The 20,649-nt window shown below is 39.8% G+C and overlaps 1 protein-coding gene across 1 annotated transcript in view; it reads left to right on the top strand.

Moving 5' to 3' along the window:
- LOC132825650 (collagen alpha-1(X) chain-like) overlaps nt 1-20,649 on the top strand; it is a 105,704-nt gene that overhangs the window by 23,634 nt on the left and 61,421 nt on the right. Inside the window, exons 4-6 of the mRNA XM_060841019.1 lie at nt 1,945-1,998; nt 8,399-8,452; nt 20,239-20,346. Coding sequence (XP_060697002.1) covers nt 1,945-1,998; nt 8,399-8,452; nt 20,239-20,346 — 216 coding nt within the window. The remainder of the gene's footprint in view (nt 1-1,944; nt 1,999-8,398; nt 8,453-20,238; nt 20,347-20,649) is intronic.

Raw genomic sequence — 20,649 nt, 5'->3', positions numbered from 1 at the left:
AAGATAAATGTCTATTAATAGTCTTTTGTATTCCTGTTGAACTTTAATATTTTTCGCCATTATTGAAGTTCTCATTTTGTATTTAAATTCTTGTTGATATTAAGTACATTTAAATAGATTTAGTCTTCATTACTAATTGAGATCTCAATGTCATGAGAATAAACCTGGATGTGCTATTTGTACTGGTTGCTAACTGGAGGGAACACAATTTAGATAACCTACAATTGGGAAGTTTGAAAATGTTACCTTGCATAATTTGTTTTATATTTACAATTTCCTCGGCTGAAGTTCCAAATGACATCTGCAATAAGTGTGTACACAACTTTAGAAATCTAACTTGGGGAGAATTCATTCAATTCCATTGAAGATAGGTTCCTTTGTCGACATCCCTCCTTTCATACTTCAACAGTTTTTTCTTTAGTTATCGTCAGTGCTCTTTTACAAAGATTTTCTTTGTATTAAAAGAATTTCAGCATATTGCCATTGAAACAAGAAACGCAATCAGAGTTTACAATTCAGATCCAATGACACTTCTTTAGAACTGATGGTAGCTAGGAAAAAGGTTTTTTTAATGCAGAAGATAGGATGGGGAAGGGGACAAACTGCAAATAATAGATAGATTTAGAGCCCAAATAGAGAGAAAGAACAGTTGGACAGACAAAAGAGTGGATAATGGTCAGCCTGGGTGAATGATTGGATTCTAATGGATACAGTTAATGGCTAACAATGGATTGTGTTAAAAATCACACAATGCTAGGTTATAGTCCAACAGGTTTATTTGGAAGCTTTTGGAGCACTGCTCCTTCATCAGGTGATTTTGGAGTGTGTAAGATCATTACACACGGAATTTATAGCAAAAGATTACAGTGTCATGCCATTGAAATGATGTATTGTGTGTAATAGTAGACCATGTGATCACAAGGCCTGGTGTGTGGGGGTTAAGATAAGGAACATGGGAGAAGGTGGCTCAAGCCCTAAATTTGTTGAACTCGATATTGAGTCCAGTCGGCAGTAGAGTTCCCAAATGAAGCATTGTAAAATTGCAATTCTTTTCAGATGAGTTTCAGATGACTTAAAAGAAGTGAACACAATTTTCCTCAGCTGTTACTTTTAAAGAACAGAACATTAATTTAAGGTTTGATATGATCATTTTATTCTGTATTTTGACAGCAAACACCTTTTTATCAGATATTGCAAGCAGGTTGGCCTGTAAGTATAAAGTCTCATTCATATTATATAAAGTTCATTACTGTTATAATTCTTATAATTTAATATGTTTCATAAACAACAGATGTTACCATGCCTGTGCTCAAAGGCAAGCACGTCAGTAGCAACATCGTGATTCAATTGATATAGTTATCTTGCAGGCTTTTGTAAAATCCATATTCCCTTTCCCATTTCAGGGTGTGTAATTATTTCACGACCTTTAAGGACAATTAACTTGTTCTGTGCTGTTTTGAGTCAATGAATAGCTCTCAGCAAGTTTGGACAATTTTCTCTCTCAATGTTTCTGTCATTGCCCGAGGAGAGACACCTGGCCTATATGGTGATGCCCCTTTCACCCCTGACAACACTACAAGTTCAGGGAATTAGCATCATAGACTGATATCTGGTTGTCCTGGAAAGCAGTTCACAACCTAGGAGTTATTTAAAGGTGCAAGAGAACTTACATAAACCAGCTTGAAGAAAGTCAAAATAACCTGGACCTTTTGTTGAAAGAGCTTTCTAAGGAAAATGTTGATTTAAAAAGGGGAGCAACCACTCTTTTCAAAGGATTACTTCATTACACAGAATCTGCGCATATTCCTTTCACACATTTATATCTCTCTGTTCGATTGTAATGTTTAAAAACAGGTGACAATCAAAGGATTATATGCCTTTTTACACTTGGTGTTATTTAGCTTTCGATTTGGTGATACTGCATTTGTTTTGTGCTATTTTTAGACACAGCGTGGGATTCTAGGACCTCGTGGACAACCGGGAAAGCCAGGACCTCCTGTAAGTAGAAACAAAAAATAGAGACATCAGAAAAAAAAATCTCTAAAGAAAATAGCATGCAAGCTTTTAAGCTAATGGACTTTCATCTGGAAAATAGATCCTTGAGAAGGAGGGGAGAGGTCAGGAAACTTTGAAGAACATATTTCCAAATGTCAAATATTTTGCCCAATAGCAGCCTCCCAGGGGCTGGTTTCTGGGTAAGTGGTTATGGCAAGTTGTGAAAGGAGATAAAAATATTCTGTCATTTCTACCATATCCATGAGAAGCAAATATTTAATCTGCACCAAGTCTTAGAGCAGTGGTTCCATCATTCTTAAAGAGCTCCTCAAAGTCAAGTCCTAAGCTCAACCATCAGCAGCCACTTCATCAATGACCTTTCCTCCATCCTTGGGGCAGGAGTTGTTTGTTGATCATTCCACAATATACAGCACAATTCAAACAGTTACTGGAGCAGTCTATGTCTATTTGCAACAAGAACGGAACAACAATCAAGCTTGGGCTGTGAAGAGGTTAAGCTACATTCATAGGAACGTAGGAGCAGAAGTAGCCTATCCAGTTCCTTGAGCCTGCTTCACTGTTCTAGAACAGGGATGATCATATGCCTCAATACCATATTCCCACACTATCTCCATATCCACTGATGTCATTAATAACTGAAAATCTATCAATCTTTATCTTGAAATCACTTAAAGACTGAAATTCCATAGGCTTCTTGGATGGAAAATTCCAAAGATTCGCCACCCTGAGTGAAGATGTTCCTCCGCATTTCAAACATAAATAACTTGCCTTTTATTCTAAAACTGGGTCCCTTTCATCTTAGATCCCACATCCTCTTGGCATTCATTCAGTGTCAATCCCACCTAGCCCTTTAAGAATATTGTATGTATGCGATTGCCTTCCAAGCTCTAGAGAATGCAGGCCCAGTCTACTTAATCCATTTTCATAGGACAGTGCCACCATCTCAGGAACTAATCTGCTGAACCTCCACTGCATAACCCCTATGGCAAATATATATTTCCATTGGCTTAGGGACGAGAACTGCAGATGAACTCTCACCAATGTTCTATCCAGCAAGACATTTTTGCTGCAGTAGATTGTGCCTGAGGTTAAATTTGCATAATATAATGAACATAACCAACAAAAGAGAATCCAGCTATAGTTTCTTGATATTTAATGGTCATTACAATGGCTGAACCCCACACTACCAATATCCCAAGGTTAGCATTGATCAGAATCTGAATTAAACCAGCCATCTGAATAAATGAGGGTGGCATGGTGGCTCACTAGTTAGCACTGCTGTCTCGTGGTGCCAAGGACCTGGGTTTGATTTCAACCTCAGGCGACTGTCTGCTTGGAGTTTGCACATTCTCCCAGTGTCTGCGTGGGTTTCCTCCAGGTGCTCTGGTTTCCTCCCACAGTCCAAAGATGTGCAAGTTAAGTGAATTGGCCATGCTAAATTGCTCATAGTGTTCAGGGGTTTGTAGGTTAGGTGGATTAGTCAGGGATAAATGTGGGACAATAGGGTAGGGGCATGGGTCTGGATGGGTGACTCTTCGGAGGATTGGTGTGGACTTGTTGGGCTGAAGGGCCTGTTTCCACATGGTAGGGATTCTAAAACAAAGATTCTACTGTGGTTATCAGTGCAGATCAGAGGTCAGGACTCCTACAGCAAATAAGTCACTTGCTGATTTCCTAAAGGTTGTCTGACATCTACCAGGGAAAAGTCAGGGTGTGATTGAATAATTTCCATTTGCTTGGAGTGGGGGCATCTCCTACAACTCTTCAGAAGCTCAATATCATCGAATACAAAACAACATCCACCACCTTCAGTATTCACTCACTCCATCACCAAAGCTCAGCGACAGCAATGTATGCTCAATGATAGCCCAATCCCTGGCAACACTTTGCACCTATTGCCTCAGTCTTGTCTGGATTGGAGATAGTATTGCTCTGACGTGAGAACTGAAGGACACTGAAATCTAAATCAAGAGTGCAATGGAAGTGAAATGTAGTTGGCAGTTTAAACTACATGGAGGAAATCTGGCCACATTTCCTGTGAATGTCAGTGTACACTTGTTTCAATCTCCTACCTCAAGTTGCAGAAGGTGTGGAGTCAGGAATAGGTGACGTAGCAGCACAACCTGAAGCTTGTAGGACTGGTCAGTGGGATAGCAAATGAATATCAGGAGTGGGAAGAGTACAGAGTGCACCCTGCTTTAACTGCAAAGTTTTCAGTTAAAGCCTCAAACTCTGATTTCCTCAATGGCTTTGGTAAATGGAAAAAAAAACCCAACTCCTGTTTCTGATGTGAGTTGTTCTCCTGATTCTGTGGCTTGTCTGACCTGGCTTCAATTCCTCTGATACTGTTTTATCCTCTTGTATTGGCTTTCCAGCTTTAACTCTGCTGTGCTCCTCTCCTTGTCCTCCAAGTCCTTCTGTTCCTGGAGAAACTCCAGATGTTCCCACAGTTCTTGTAACCACAGTTCTGAAGTTGTTAGGCACTTTGGATCGGGCACAATGATTGATGAAAGCTTGCATGTTTCTGGTTTGGCTGGATTCTGATGACTGAATGCTGGTGGGAGTTTGTTGGCTGCGAGTTGCAGATGGTTTTTGGTTGTTCGTGGTCAACTTTAAGATGGTGATGACTGACTGGTCTCAGCAAAAATCTGAATAATGTCCAAGCCATCCAGGGAAATTTTTCTTTGTATTTCAATTGGATGATTAACCTTTAGTATCTTATAGTTCCAGAAATCTATCTCATTTTCTTCCTGCCCATATTAAATGTCTTCGAACTACAGGAAATAAAGTATCAATATAAAAGCACAATTTGTTTTGGTGACATTCCTCCAGACTCTCCCCTAGTGAGTTGAAAGTGATTGCTCTTGACATCAAGGATGTGTTTGAGCGAGTGTGGCATCAAGAAGCCTGAGCAAAACTGGAGCCAACGGAAATCGGGGGGAAACTCTCTGATGTTTAGAGTCACACCTGGGACAAAGATGATGGTTGTAATTGTTGGAGGTTAGCGATCTCAGCCCGGGGATCTCTGCAGGAGCTCTCAGGTTAGTGTCCTAGGCCAAACCATCCTTAGCTCCTTCATCAATGACCTTCCCACCATCATTGTCAGAAGTGGGGATGTTCACTACTGACTGTACAATGTTCAGTATCATCATCTCCTCAGAAAGTAAACAGTCCATGTGCAAATGCAGCAATGCAAGGACAATATCCAGGTTAGGCTGATGAGTGGCAAGTAGCATTTGTGCTACACAAGTGCCAAATAATGACTATCTGTAACAAAGTAGACTCTGATCATCATCCCATGACATTCAATAGAACTACCATTGTTGAATTCCCCATGATCAGCATCCTGCAGGTTGCCATTAACCAGAATCTGAACTGGACTAGCACATAAATACTTTGGCTGCAACAGCAAGTCAAAGGCTAGACATCCTTCAGTGACTAACTCACCTGCTGATTCTTGAAAGCCTGTCCACCATCTACAAGGAGAAAGTGAGGACTACAGATGCTGGAGAGTCAGAGTCGAAAATTATGGTGTTGGGAAAGCACGGCAGGTCAGGCAGCAGCCAAGGAACAGGACAGTTAATGTTTCAGGAACATCAGGAATGTGTGATGAAGGGCTTATGCCTGAAACATCGATTCTCCTGCTCCTGGGATGCTGCCTGACTTGCTGTACCTTTCCAGCATCATGCTCTTTGACTTACCATCTATAAGGTACAAGTCAGGAATGTGATGTCAGGAACATTGCCAGAATGAGTGCAGTTCCAACAACACTGAAGAAGGTTGACACCATCCAGGCAAAAGCAGCCAGCTTGTCTGGTACTATATCGACAAACATTCACTCATTCCACCACTGATGCTTTTTTTAGTAGTGAAAGTCACACTAAGCAAAAGTATGTACCATTTATAGGATGAACTGCAGTCATTCACCAATGCTCCTTAAACAGTACTATCCAAACCCACAATCCCTACTGTTTAGAAGGACAGGGCTGGACGATACATGGGAACACTATAACTTTCAAGATCCCCTCCAAGCCACTCACCATCCTGACTTGGAAATATGTCCCTATTGTTTTTGTGTTATTGGGTCAAAATCCTGGAACTTCCTCCTGATTGGCATGGTGAGTCTACCTGCACCAAATGGACTGCAACTGTTCAAGAAGACAGCTTACTAGCACCTTCTCAAGGGCAACTAGTAATGGGCAAAGAAGCTGGTCCAGCCAGTGATGCCCACATCCCAAGAGTGAATATTAAAAAAAAAGAGTTTTAGCCTAAAATTGCTGGTGTGCCATGGATAGGAGTCAACAATGAACTCAGCGTAAATATTTCTGACTCACCCAGATAAAGCAAGAATGACATCGGCTCGAAGATTTCAAAATCACCCTGAAGCAGTATTTACCCAGCACTGCTGTTCTGTCCAATTGAAACTGAATCCCAGTATGATGAATACAAATCCACCCCAATCACTACCAGTGGTCCTACTCTAATTAAATGCATCGTTATCCTTTGTATTGCCCAAAGTTTAGCACTCTCATCCTTTGGTCCTCAGTTGTGGGAGTGCTGTGTGAATATAAAAGGCTAATTACATACTGCAATAGTACAGGGCAAAAGAGTTTTGTGCTGTGACACATGATGCAAAACATGATTGTGGTGTTGGCTTCAGAACTAAACTCTAAGCATGGTGTGGTATTTCAATCATAAAGTGGTTCTGATGAATATTTCCTTGCAAGCAGCAAGCAAAGCAGCATTTGAAATGGCAGCAAATACAGATGGCACCCTGACTGCAGCTGTATTTAGAAATGACATCTTGTTTCAATTTATGTCTGCAGGCACACTTTAAGCTTTGAGGTTAAATTGAATTAGCTTATTGTCATATCTACTCACATGAGTACAGTGAAATGTTTATGAGTCACCATTTTCAGCAACATCTTAGGTACAAAGCTTTCTATGTACAGATTCTTAAAGTAGTCATTTTTTACCTTTTGGCATTTTGAAGTTGGTTTTCAACTTTTTTTCTGAAAAGATGTAATGATGACCAATAATGTGCTTGTTGGATTGAGAGATGAGTATTATACTTCCCAGTTGTTAGTCATTTAAAAATAAACCAGACAATCTTGAAAAGTGATCCTTTGGTTTGGCTAATGAAGAAATAGGCTAATAAGCAGTAATGTAAAACCCTACTATTATAAGTTAGTGATGGAGTTTACATTCAGCTCCTACTCTTCAAAGATCATCTTGGACTGTATACTCACTGTCAAGTTATTTCCTGATTGTCAACTACAAATTACAGCTGGCTAAACTTACAGTGATCATAATTATTTATCCTGCAAAATCATCAAAATGCCAACTTACCAACAGCAAATTAAATGACCAACATTGCTCAAAGCAGTGAGTTTATTGTTGTGTACATATTCATATGAGTATTCATGGGCGTGGTCTACATGAAAATGATTCAAGGATGGCAGATCGTCAGAGGTATATCAACCCCTGACTAACAAGGAATTTAAAAGGTACTGGTGACAGGAAGAAATGTGGAATGGAGGTTGTAATCAGATCAGCCATGATTTTATTGAATGGTGGGGCAAGCTTGAGAGACTGAATGGCCTACTCCTGCTCCTAATACAAATGTTCAAATTTATCAGGTTTGTGCAGCTCGTGAGTTCCAATTTTAACTCAGTCTGACTAACATACATGAGGCAGTACTTTATGTTTTCAAATACTGTGTCATTTTGACTTCTAATGAAGACTGCCCATCCTGGCTCAGAGTAGGAGCTGACTAAACAGGGAAGTTGCAGCTCAATAAAGTGCCTTGCTATCACTTTAACAGCCAGGATTTGGAGGCACATCCAGTGTGGAACCCATCAGCGTTAGGTTATGTGAATCTTTTGAAACATTACCTTTTCTGAAGGGTTCGGTCCTCCTCCTGATCTACCGAGGAAACCTCCTTTCCCTTCAGCCTCTTAATCCTTTTCTTTGGCACTATAGTCTCTAATGCTCAGCTCTCTCACACCCGCCACCGAACTCTTTAACTTTCTGAGGACCATTTCCTTGGGATGTCAGCAGTCTCCGGCCTAATTTAGCGCTCGGTATCTACTAATGCTGACCTCATTCTCTATCAGCTTCAGCTGGGGATGGTCCAAGTACATTTCAGTAGGGCCCAAACTTGTTATATTTTGCACTGAATCTTCCTTGGGTTGTGAACGTAATGCTGACTTAAACTCTTCAGTCAGATTACTTTTTGGCATTTTGCTCTGATGTACCTTTTTCAGTGAAAATAAGAATCAAATATGCTGAGAAATAAATTGGTAAAATGCTCTTTTGCATCATGAAGTAATTTAAACTCCCCTGTATATCTTTAATGAATTATGGAATGAATGTTTTGCAGGGACGTTGTGGAGATCCTGGAATTCCAGGTACACCAGGCTTACCAGGGGACATGGTAAGTGTAATCATAGCAACTCAGTGCCCAATCAGTTGTCCAAGTGTCCAATGTATTATCTTCTAATATAAGTAATATCCTTCTTAATTGTTCTTTGAGAAGTTGTATTTATAAAATGATTAAGGGCTTGACCACTGAATGGTTGGGCCATGTAGATCAAAAGACACTTATAGTTTGTGCTCTCAGCTGATCCCAGCTTAAGTGATGTTGGGATTGATGAATCACTGTGAGTCTTGTCAGAAAGGTGTCTGGAAAGGTTGGCATTGCTGCTGCCAACTCTTATGCAACTGATCCTGATATCTCTCCATTCAATGTAAGGACAATTATAGTGACTCACGGGCCTGGTCACCATCAGATTTCCCTTCAGATTTCCAGGTCATCATTGAAGGTAAATTCTTGTTGAATTCACAATATGCTACACCAAACAGAAATAATAGTGGATTTAAATAAAAGTCTTCCAAAGCAAGCTGTATTGACTTTGCGAAAGCAATTCCTGGCTCTTTGGAAATTTATGGTGTTCTTAAATCGAGGTTTATAATGCCAGAACTCCCACATTAAGAGATGAATTCTTTTTCTGGTTTCTTTTCTTAAACAAATGTTGTTTGTTATTTATTAATCAAAGAATACATTCATTCATAGAAAATAGAATGAATCTTTTTGACAACTTCTATGAAAAAAAGTCCTCTTGATAAAGCAATGCCACCAATGTATCTCTGAGAGTTGTAACAATCATGACTGACAGAACATGTTTGGGTTAAGGTTTCAAGTCCAGGGTGACTTCCTCAGAACTTTTGAGTCTTGGTTCTAAAGAGGAGTTGTACTGGACTCAAGATGTAAACCTGTTTCTCTCTCCACAGATGGTGCCTGACCTGCTGAGTTTCTCCAGCATTCCCTGTGTTTGTTTCTGATTTCCAACATCCACAGTATTGTGCTTTTTTAATAATTGTTGACACATCCTGTCCATGCTCAAGTGAGTAATAGCCTCTTGCATTGAGCACTAATGAAAAACAAAATGTATGTTCCCAACTAATTAAAGATGGCACCCAGAGCCATCTGTGTCTGCTCAAATGACTTGCTTTGCTTGCTTCAATCTACCTGTTGGTGCAGACTTATGATGGAGTTCGGTACTCCAAGTCAAATGGGGGAGAATCTGTTTCCTGTTGATTTAGACTGGTGTATATGCAATGTTTTCCTGATGCATTTGTGCTATTTTGCCATGACTGCTGCCTCATTCACATTCACTGTGTCTGATATGGATATATCTGCAATGCATAAAAACAGAAACTGAAGAATCGGAAAATTATTTTCTTTCCACAGATTCTGTTGAGTTTCCTCAGCAATTTTCTGTTTTTTTGTGTTTCAGATCTTCAGCATCCACAGATCTTTGTTTTATTTTATGGATATATCCGTACTTGGTGTCTAATGTTTGACTTGTGTCACTTTAAGCCATAGAGTGGGTAATGGGTATGTGTTGTCTTCTCCTATTTTTTGGCAGGTCCTATTTTAGATTGTTTTAATTGTTCCCTGTAGCTCCATGTTCTAAAATCCCTGAGCAATTCTGTTGTTATTTTTGCACACGCTGGATATGTTGGGACTTTTTTCAGTGGAGCGTAGGAAGTTGAGGGATGACCTTATTGAGGTTTATGAATCATGAGGGATATAGATAAGTTGAATGACAGGTCTCTTTTCCCTGTTGTGGGGGATTTCAAGACTAGGGACATATTTTTAAGGTGAGAGGAGAAGGATTTAAAAAAGAAATGGAGGCAATTTTTTACTCAGAGGATTCATGTGTCCAATGAACTTCCAGAGGAGGTGTGGATGAGGTACAGTTACAATACTAATAAGACATTTAGATAAGAACATGAATAAGAGATGTTTGGAAGGATATTGGCCAAACACAGGCTGCTGAGATTAGTTTAGTTTGGGATTAGGATCGGCATGGACTTCCTGGGCTGAAGGGTCTGATTCCGTGCTGCATGATGCTGTGACTCGATGTTCACAATGTGGTCCACATGGTAGTGGCAATTAAAAATTGTGCTTCATAAATTTTTTTTCCTTTATTTGTCACATTTGGAAGATTGTGGGTTCCGACTAATGTTGCACTTCTGAACTGAACAACTCACTTGAGCATTTCAAGACTGGCCAAAGTATTTTTTCCACTCACACTATGAGTACCATGTTTGTGCAATGTGCAGCAACAAAAACATGGCAGTGCAATTACCAGTTGAATGTAAAGCTCTGAGTAGAAGCTGCAACTTGAAAGACATTGAACTTGGATCACCATCAGATAGTTCCACAAGCCTGAGCACATAGACCATAAACGCCTCATATGGAATGATGGATGGATATGCTGAAGGGAGTCATATTGTCATACATCACTTTTTGCATTACGGTCCAAAAGAAGATATGTAAATACAGTCAGAAGTTGGATTGATGTTTCAGGATAAATACACATTGTTTACTATAACTGCACTAGCCCACCACTCATTGGTCCCAGCCACCTTTTAAAGATTAGCATTCAGGATTACTGTATGTTGGTTGGATCTTCCAATAGGAAGATAGTTGCTATAAACTGAGTTTCTAGAAATTGGAGAAACCATAGGACTAGAAGAAATAGGACTTGGAGTAGGCTGTTTGGTCCCTTAAGTCTGCTCCACCATTCACTTTCCTGACCTTTCCCATAATCCTTGATTCCCTTACTGATCAAGAATCTGTGTATCTCAGCCTTAAATATACACAGCTCTCTGTGACAAGGAGTTCTAAAGATGCTCAACCCTCTCAAAGACGAAATTCCTCCACATCTCACACCTAAATTGGCATCCCTTTATTCTGAGACTGTGCCGTCTAGTGCTAGACTGTTCCATGAGGGGAAACATCCTCTCGGCATTTACCCTGTCAAGCCCCCTAAGAGTATTATATATTTCAATTAGATCGCCTCTCATTCCCTGTGAATAGAGTCCCAAGCTGTTTAGACTTTGGCAATCCCTCCATACCAGGGATCGCCTGAACTGCCTCCAACAAAATATCTTTGTTTAACTAAGACAACCAAATCTGTTCACAATACTCCAGGTGTGGTCTCACCAACACAGAATTTCTGTGAGTATGATCATAACCTCCACAATCACCTGATGAAGGAACAGTGCTCCAAACACTAGTGCTTCCAAATAAACCTATTGGACTATAATCAGGTGTTGTGTGACTTTTAACTTTGTCCACCCCAGCCCAACACCAGCTCCAAGTCAAACTGTTTGTATCCTTCTTACAACCTGCCTTTTCACCTATTTTTGTGTCCTTAGCAAATTTGGCAATGGTACATTCAGTCCCTTCCTCCAAGTCATTAATTTCTACTGCAAACAGATACCAACACTGATCCCTATGTAACTCCAATGGTTATAGGTCAACAATCTGGAAAAGAACGCCTTATCCCTACTCTCTGCTTTCTGCCCATGAGCCAATTCCCCATCCAAGCCAATACACCACCTGCAACATAGTGGGCTTTTATTATATGACTTAAACTTTAGTGAGGTACGTTGCCAAGTGCCTTCTGGAAATCCAAATACAATACATCTATTGGTTGCCTTCTGTATACTCTGGTTTGAGACTTGCTTGAAAAACTGAAAAAAATTAGTCAGACACGATATCGCTTTCAAGAAGCCACGCTGACTCTACTTGATTGGTTTATGATTTCCAAATGTTCTGCTACAACTTCCTTAATACTTTTCCAACAATAGTTATTGGGTTAATCAGCCTATAGTTACTGACCTTTTGCTTCCTTCACTTTTTAAATAGGGGTGTCTCATTAGCAGTTTTTCAATCCTCTGGTACTTCTCCAGAATCCAACAAATTTGCAAAATTACAATCAGTGCACCTTTACACTGGAGCTACCCATTTTAGGATCCTTGGTTACAAACTAGGGTTTGTTTTCTTTGGAGCAGAAGAGACTGAGCGGAGAAATGATTGAGATGTATTATGAGGGGCATAAATAGGGTAGATAGGAGGAACGTTTCACGTGGATGGAGGGATCAATGCTTGGGGACATAGAGGGGCATGAGGATTAGATGGGATGTGAGGATTTTTTTTTCACCCAGACGGTGCTGGGGATCTGGAACTCACTGTCTCTGAGGGATGGAGATCAAAACCTTCATAACATTTGAGAAGTATTTAGATGTGCACTTGCGATGCCTGGGCATACAAGGCTATGGACCATGTACTGAGAAATGGGATTAGAATAGTTAGGTGGAGTTTTTGACCAGCACAGACTCAATGGGCAAAGGACCTCTACAACTCTAACTCCTCTCAAGATATTTTATGACTAATCATAAAATATCTGCCTACCTGATTCCACTCATATCTCCGCAATAGAGCAACCTTCTTCCAGAGTTTCTCTCGTCCTGATTTCACACAACTTTCTGCATAAAATAAACCCACAAAACATCAAGAACAACCACCAACATAGAAATTTGCTCTGTTTAAAAAAAATGTTTTTGGTAAAAACTCTTTGTAATGCTATTATTTCCATTCTCACCTCAACACCATGTTTATCTTTTTATTGTTAATCCTTTTATTGTAGCTTGATTAAAAATATTTTTTTATAAACGCTAAGGTAATGTTGCTGTAGTAGAGTGAGTGTTCCACACTCTGCTCAAAGGCAAGTCCTTGATGTCTGTTGATGCTTCATCCTTTGCTGCCAGTCTGCTTCAGTGGACTGGTGGCTTCCAATCTGCTTCAGTCTGGAATAGGAATGTAACTACATGGTGGCTCAGTGGTTAGCACTGCTGCCTCACAGTGCTAGCAACATGGGTTTGATTGCAACCTCAGGGGACTGGCAGTGTGGAGTTTGCACATTCTCCCCATGTCTGCCGGGGTTTCCTCTGGGTACTCTGGTTTCCTCTCATAATCCAAAGAAGTGCAGGTTAAATGAATTGGCCATGATAAAATTACCCACAGTGTCAGGGATGTGTAGCTTAGGGTGCATTAGTAGGGATAAATGTAGACTAATAGGGTAGGGGAATGGTTTGAGTGGGATACTCTTTGAGGGGTGGTGTGGAGCAAAGGGCCTATTTCCACACTGTAGGGAGTCTATAAACCCATGCTGTCAGTACTACTTTGAATCATGTGCTCGACAACTGTGTGTGGGAAAAGAATAAAATTAAAAGCCTTCAGTTATTTACTTTGCTTAAAGGAATCTTATTCTGTTTACCTTTCCTCCTGTCCTGAAGCCCCTGACTAATACGGAGATCCAGTGGCTGACACACTCAGTCACTCTTTCAGCTTAAGTTTCGATAGTGAATGCTGGCAAATCATTCCATGGAGAATCTCTCCCTGTTCTCACTCTATCACCAGTACTATGCATTTTCCAGTGGAAAATCCTACATAACAATTCACACCAGGGCTGAATATTTTTATTCTCCATCAGCATTTTCCTACCGGCACCCATCAGATTACTCAGCAAGACTGGGAATCAATGCTGAAGTCCTTCATGCTTTAATCTACCAAGAGTAGTAAACAGGATAATTTACTTTAACTGCAGAGGTTCAAATGCATCTTCTTGGTCCTTACTAATGAAATATGTTGTTTGACACATAAATGGATACAAAAACTTTCTGAGAGTTGACGAGAATGGTCTGTAATATTCCAAAGCAATGGGACAGAATAACCTTTCTGGTAATTAGCTTACTTATAAGACATCAATTTTCTGGCATCACATTGCCACCACATGGTCTATATGTGGAACTACTTAATACACTGACTGGTGCTTCACCTCTTCCTTTCAATGAAATGAAGTCATTGGGGACAATTTTAAAGGCAGTGATAAGGCACAATGCAATTTGTAACTCAGTTAACAGCTCAGACCTCTCAGCCAAGTGCCTTTACGGAATTTCTTTGGATGCATAGTATTTTGTAGTATTCAGTTTTTTGTCTCCTTTGATTGGGGAAGCAAACTGTAAAACTGACACTTCCATCGTCTTGAAAAGTAATTTTCTTCAATTTTTAAACACATTTGAATGATGGACTATTTTGATAAAACAACGTTAATTTGAAATTTCACTTCCACTGAACAGTTGCATCCTAAATTAAAATTGGTCTTCTAGTAAGGCAGCTGAACATGTGTTGCTAGAAAAGCGCAGCAGGTCAGGCAGCAACCAAGGACCAGGAGAATCGACCTTTCGGGCATGACCCCTCCTTCAGGAAGGGCTCATGCCCGAAAGGTCGATTCTCCTGCTCCTTGGTTGCTGCCTGACCAGCTGCGCTTTTCTAGCAGCACATTTTCAACTTTGATCTCCAGCATCTGCAGTCTTCACTTTCTCCTTCTAGTAAGGCAGCCAAACATCTTGCCAGTAACATTAAATCTACTTGTAAATGGTAAAAGTTGCTGATTTGAATTTTATTTTGTATCTGTTTTTGAGCTTTGCAATCAACAATTCAAATCTTCCAATAATCTGACAGATCTTACAAATCCTGAGCAATAGCTAACAGGCTCTGAAGAACATCCAAGTAATTTTAATAACTTCACACCAATGGTGGAGCAGCTGATGGTCACATTTTGGGATTGAAGTATTGTGGGCTAATTGAATACATTTATGGTTACAGAAGAAGATCTTTCAGCCCATCAGGCCTGTGCTAGGTCAGAAAGAAAAATCCAGTGGAGTTAAGCTTTCCAGTTCTTGCTCAGTAATTACCTAGGTTGTAACACTTCAAGTGCATTTCCAAATATCTTTTCAATGTGTGAAGATCTTCTGGTTTTACCAGTCTTTCCAACTATGTCCCTTTTGGTGAAGAAGTTTCTCTTTAATTATCTCCTAATTCTTTCTGCAATTACCTTAAGTCAACGTTAACAAGCTTTCTGCAGACAGTAGGTCCTTCTTATTCATTGCATCTAGGCTCTTCATAATTTTATGTACCTCAATTATATTGCCCTTCATCCTCCTCTGCTCCAAAGAAAACAACCTTCTCATGTCTGATCTTCTATCACAACTAAAATTCCCCTGTCCTGACATTATTCACAGAAATCCCCACTAGCCCTCTCCAATACAATCACATCCCTCCTATAATGTGTTGAATGGAACTCTATGTAGTAGTCTTAAATCTGACTTAATTAATATCTTACTAGTACTACAAGACTTGCTCAAAAGCAAAATAACATTTATCAAAATCTGTATACTAAAAAACCAGAAGAAAGGACCTCATACAAGGCAGTTAAGAGATGACTAATATCATGAAATTATGGAATAGCTCTGAGTGTCGAAGAATGGAGTATTTTAGCACATGTAGTGATTTAACATGACTTTCTTGTTTTTGTATTCAGTGTCCCTATCAAAAAAACATGTACCTAAAATGCTTTGTTAGCCACGTAAGTAACTTGCCTGACTGCCTTTAAATGTTCCGGGATTGTGTTTCATCTCACCAAAGAGATTAACTATTACTGAGTTCAGGCTGCAAACATCCCAACTTACTAAATGCTCTTCCCACCTCCAAACTCACCACAGAGAGATCAAAAGATCCCACCCTAAATGTCCCCGCCTCTATCCTATTTTATAAACAGTTCCTTTCCCAAGCACTTGGTTACTAGCCGAGTGTGTCCTCCTCTGATTCTATGGATCAATTAGTGTCTCATTGAGCTCCTGATTAGTGCTGTGGGATGTCTTCCTATACTAGTTGCCAAATAAATACAGATTACCTCTGTTGTTGACTGCCCTTTCCTTTGATGAACTACAAGAGAACACTGATGAATCAGGTATTCACTGTGTGAATATTGCCGACATGAATGTGTGTTGTGTCTCCAACTATGAGCTCAAGATTTTATGCATTGGCCTTCAAGTGCCCTCCCTTTAGCTATCACTTTTATAATGTTTTTAGTGATAATTCTGCACTTCAGGATATCATACTTTAAATTAGTCAAACAAAATGAACATTAAATACCCAAGCTGGGCCGAGTCTCCCAAAGGTAAAGAGAATGATTAGATTACTTACAGTGTGGAAACAGGCCCTTCGGCCCAACAAGTCCACACTGACCCACTGAAGAGCAACCCACCCAGACCCATTCCCCTACACCTAACACTATGGGCAATTTAGCATGGCCAATTCACCTAACCTGCACGTTTTTTTGGATTGTGGGACGAAACTGGAGCACCCGGTGGAAACCCAGGCAGACATGGAGAGAATGTGTAAACTCCACACAGACAGTTGCTTGAGGCGGGAATTGAACCCAGGTCTCTGGTACTGCATGGCAGCAGTGCTAACCACTGTGCCACCTATCAGTACAAAGAGCATAAATGTACACAATGACTAATCGTAAGATCTGTTAATGAATTATGATGGCTTTACTCATGATTTTTAAACACATTTTAATTGAAATTCTAACCAGATCATACTGAAGGACACTGTAATGTAAACAGAGAAATAATCTTGCAGTATTTACATATTTCTAGATGTTACTGTAAACATTTGAGAATTTAGATTGCAATCACTTGACATCTTAAAGTGAAACCTGGCTTCAGAGAAAAGGCAGGTTTTAGCCTGGAGTATCTGCTATTATCAAGTTTCTGTCAGTGCTTTGTCACTGCAATGTATTTTGATCTCAGTTATTCTGCATTGTCCCTGTGGTTTTAATTAGACAGCTACATGATTTTAAGCATGCCTATATTATTACCCTCACTCAGCTGTAGGATTTTAGTCTTCTGGGAAGGTTGACTGTTTGGACCTGGTAAATAGCACCAAATGTACGTTGCAGAGTAAGATCTATTAATATGTTATTGTTTTATTTTTCAGATTATTATGGGTTAACTTTCTTGTCCTGTGTTTTCAAGTTTCCCTGACCTGTAATGTTGGAAGGTAGTTTCATGGACATAGATAAACATGCTCATGTCTGAACCTTGTCTGTAAATACCAGCAGCATGTAATCCTGGGGCCATTACAATCAAATTCAGTCTGATTCTTACATGATGAACATGCTGTTTATCTGATGTCACTAAATGGCAGAATGACCAATTTGATTCCTCACCCCTAGCACACAAGATTGCAAGCTTCCAAGTGCTGTAAAATTGGATCAAAAGAGTTGGATGCTTGATGATGAGCACAGGCACAATGGACCAAAGGACCTGTTTCCATGCTGTAAAAACTCTATGCCTCTATGACCCAGGTGCTGGGAAGATTGCAATTTCTAAGTCTTCCCAGTCACTGGACCTTTCCTCAGCAGCCAAATTTATTTGAGAAATTTGAAGTCAATTCTACAAAATCTGAAGTGGCAGTAACATAACAGCACAACACAAAAAAAGGTGATAGAAAGGAAGCCTCTCCACTCTAACATGCCAGTAGTTGCGCTTCTCTGATCTTGGCACTTCAGTGTCATCAGGTGAGATGAAGAATTATGTACCTGAAAACTCCTGACACCATAGAAAGCTGAGACACCATTATTGTGACACCAACATTAGCAAACTGTAGGATGGTTTATAACCTCATCAGTAATCTAATTGATGCAGTAGCACCTAATTTACTGCAACTCGCACCTCATTAAATTCATAATGTTTTCGCATTTGATATCTTTTGAAATTTCTTAGCTTGTGTTCTGCCAGTAAGAAGTTCAGCATTACAAAAGGCCCCATTATTGTGAATGGACTATGATGGGCACTCACAGCATGTCTGTGAAAACTGGTCATGCAGATGACAAATTGTGCGAAATAGTTTCGATAACTGATGGGAGATAAATGTTCTCATTTCTCATGTAAATGCAGTTTTGTGCACTAATTTCCACAAAACGAACAAAACGTTTGTTCCATTCTAATTCAAACCTTAACAACTGAAGTGTCTTAAAAATTTTTTAAAAACATGAATTTCAGCATAACTGCCAAATAAAAGTGTATCAACCAATTGGGGGCTGTCTCCAGAATCTAAAACTTAAATAAATAAATTTTTACCTTTGAGGAGAATATTTAAGAAAATTGCTGGTTTTTGTAGCAAAGGTGATACATTGAAAGAGTCAGGAGGCAAGAAGTCTAAGGGCAAATGCATTGGGCATGTGAAGGTTTGAGGCCTGAAGACACTCATACCTTACTACGTTAGAACAATTACACTCCTGACCCCCATTCAAAATAGGCAGCTATTGATAGTTCAAATTCCATATTCTACACATCACCAAGACATCCTACGAGTATGGTAGCATCATGGTTGTGTTGCTAGACTGGTAACGTTGAAGTCCAGACTATCCACCCAGAGATATGATTTCAAATCCAACACCAATAACGGGTGAATTTAAGTTTAATTAAGCAGCTGCTGAAACTATCAAATTGTTAGGTAAATACTTCTAGTTCAGTTAATCTCCTTTGGAGAAGTAAACCTGCCATCTTTACTTGATAGTATAAATGTTACTCCAAATCCACAGAGATGTGATTATCCTCTGAAATGGCCCAGCAATACATTCAGTTATGTGACATTCCAGGACATTTAGAGATGGAAAGTAAATGCCGCTTTGCCAATGATGCCCACATCCTATGAATAATTGAGAACAAACCTTCCATATCTTTCCACCCTGATATGCTGTTTGAAAACTTGAGAGGCCATTGTCATTTGGAAATCTGAAATACTTCAAAATGGACAACTTCTCTGACATAGTTCTTGCTTTGCTGGGTATTTATAAGCCCTCATGTATCCTATTTGTTTGAAAAGGCCTTTTTGCTTATTCAAAAGTGAATTTGACAACACTTGACAAATTTTCTTGACAACATTTCAAAGTTTTGAAGATTGTGTCGTTCAGCATTAAGTATTGGAAGGAACTGCTTTAAGTTTCTTCCTTTATCGATGCTCTGTCAGGTATGCCCTGTTTTCTGGGAAAGATTTGAATGCAGCCTTGTTTAACTCATGTTCCTTTGTTTCTTCCTTGCCCTCCTTAAGGGTATCATTTCCCCTCTTTCAAGAGACCCAGACTGTAGACTCTCCATGAAAGGGCAACCTTTCAATCCACAACATTTTTTTTAGAAACCATCATCTTGTTTAAAACAGTTGATCTTAGATACAGAATGCTAAATTGCTCAGAGCCATTGAACAACCCATAGCAAAGCCTTTGACCCCTTTCATCCTGTGACATTCCAACTCACTGGATAAAGACCTAATGGAATTGTTTGTATCATGAGAGCGCGCATAATTCAGTACTAATGATAAATATGGAGGTGTACATTCTTCTAGGTCTGAGAACTTAAGAATTTCCTAACTGTTTCATATCTTAGTTAAAAAGCATTTCCTCATATGATAAAAAGCCACAGAAAGAAGATACATTTTCATTTATTAATATTTAACTTGTGTTTTTGACAATAAATGGGCTTGCCACAAACAGTTGCCCAATAAAGATAAGAAACAATGAGCTGGCACAGGCTTTTGCATTTGAACTTGTTGTTTGCATTCTCTTTATTTTTCACATCTGTATTGCAGTCTGTAACTGCAGTGTGTGCAGTTCAGGCACAGATTGATTCTGTAATTGCTGCAAGATGCTTCTTTCTAAATGTGCACCATGTCAAAGGGTATCAGTATTCCTTTTGTGTTGATATCCTCATCCATCAGTGACATGGCAGGTACTAGCAAAAATCAGCCCAAGCCTGAATAAAATGAGTCCAGAAAGTGAACGATCAATGTCACAAATTAGTGCAGACCTCGGAAAGTTCATGAGTTGCCTGAGCTTTTCACCAGTGCATGTAGATTAAAACTGATGCCAGATAACATGGATGGTATGTGAACAATTTTGCTTCAGGTTAAACATGAGGCACTTAAATAGCCCTTATTTTCTTTTCTTTTCTAAGGGGCTTGAAGGACTAAGGGGCTTCACAGGCCCAATGGGTCGGAAGGGATCTCCCGGAATCCCTGGTGAACCTGGTCCTCGAGGTCCGTCTGGAATTCCTGGAGAACAGGTAATAGAAAAGACAGGCTCGGTTTATGCTGCTGTGTCTCTTGAGAGTATTGTTTCACAATTAACTGTTTGCAAAGTCTCTCCTAATTTCCTGTACACATGGGAGAGCTGTGGTGTTCGTTTGAATGGGGAACACCAGCATTAAATGGTGATGTGGTGCTGCTCCAGGTGAATGGGGAACACCAGCATTAAACGGTGATGTGGTGCTGCTCCAGGTGAATGGGGAATACCAGCATTAAACGGTGATGCGGTGCTGCTCCAGGTGAATGGGGAACACCAGCATTAAACGATGTTGTGGTGCTGC

Source organism: Hemiscyllium ocellatum, chromosome 21 (assembly GCF_020745735.1).
Source record: "Hemiscyllium ocellatum isolate sHemOce1 chromosome 21, sHemOce1.pat.X.cur, whole genome shotgun sequence".
Lineage (NCBI taxonomy): Eukaryota > Metazoa > Chordata > Chondrichthyes > Orectolobiformes > Hemiscylliidae > Hemiscyllium > Hemiscyllium ocellatum.
This window is presented reverse-complemented; position numbering and strand designations above follow the sequence as displayed.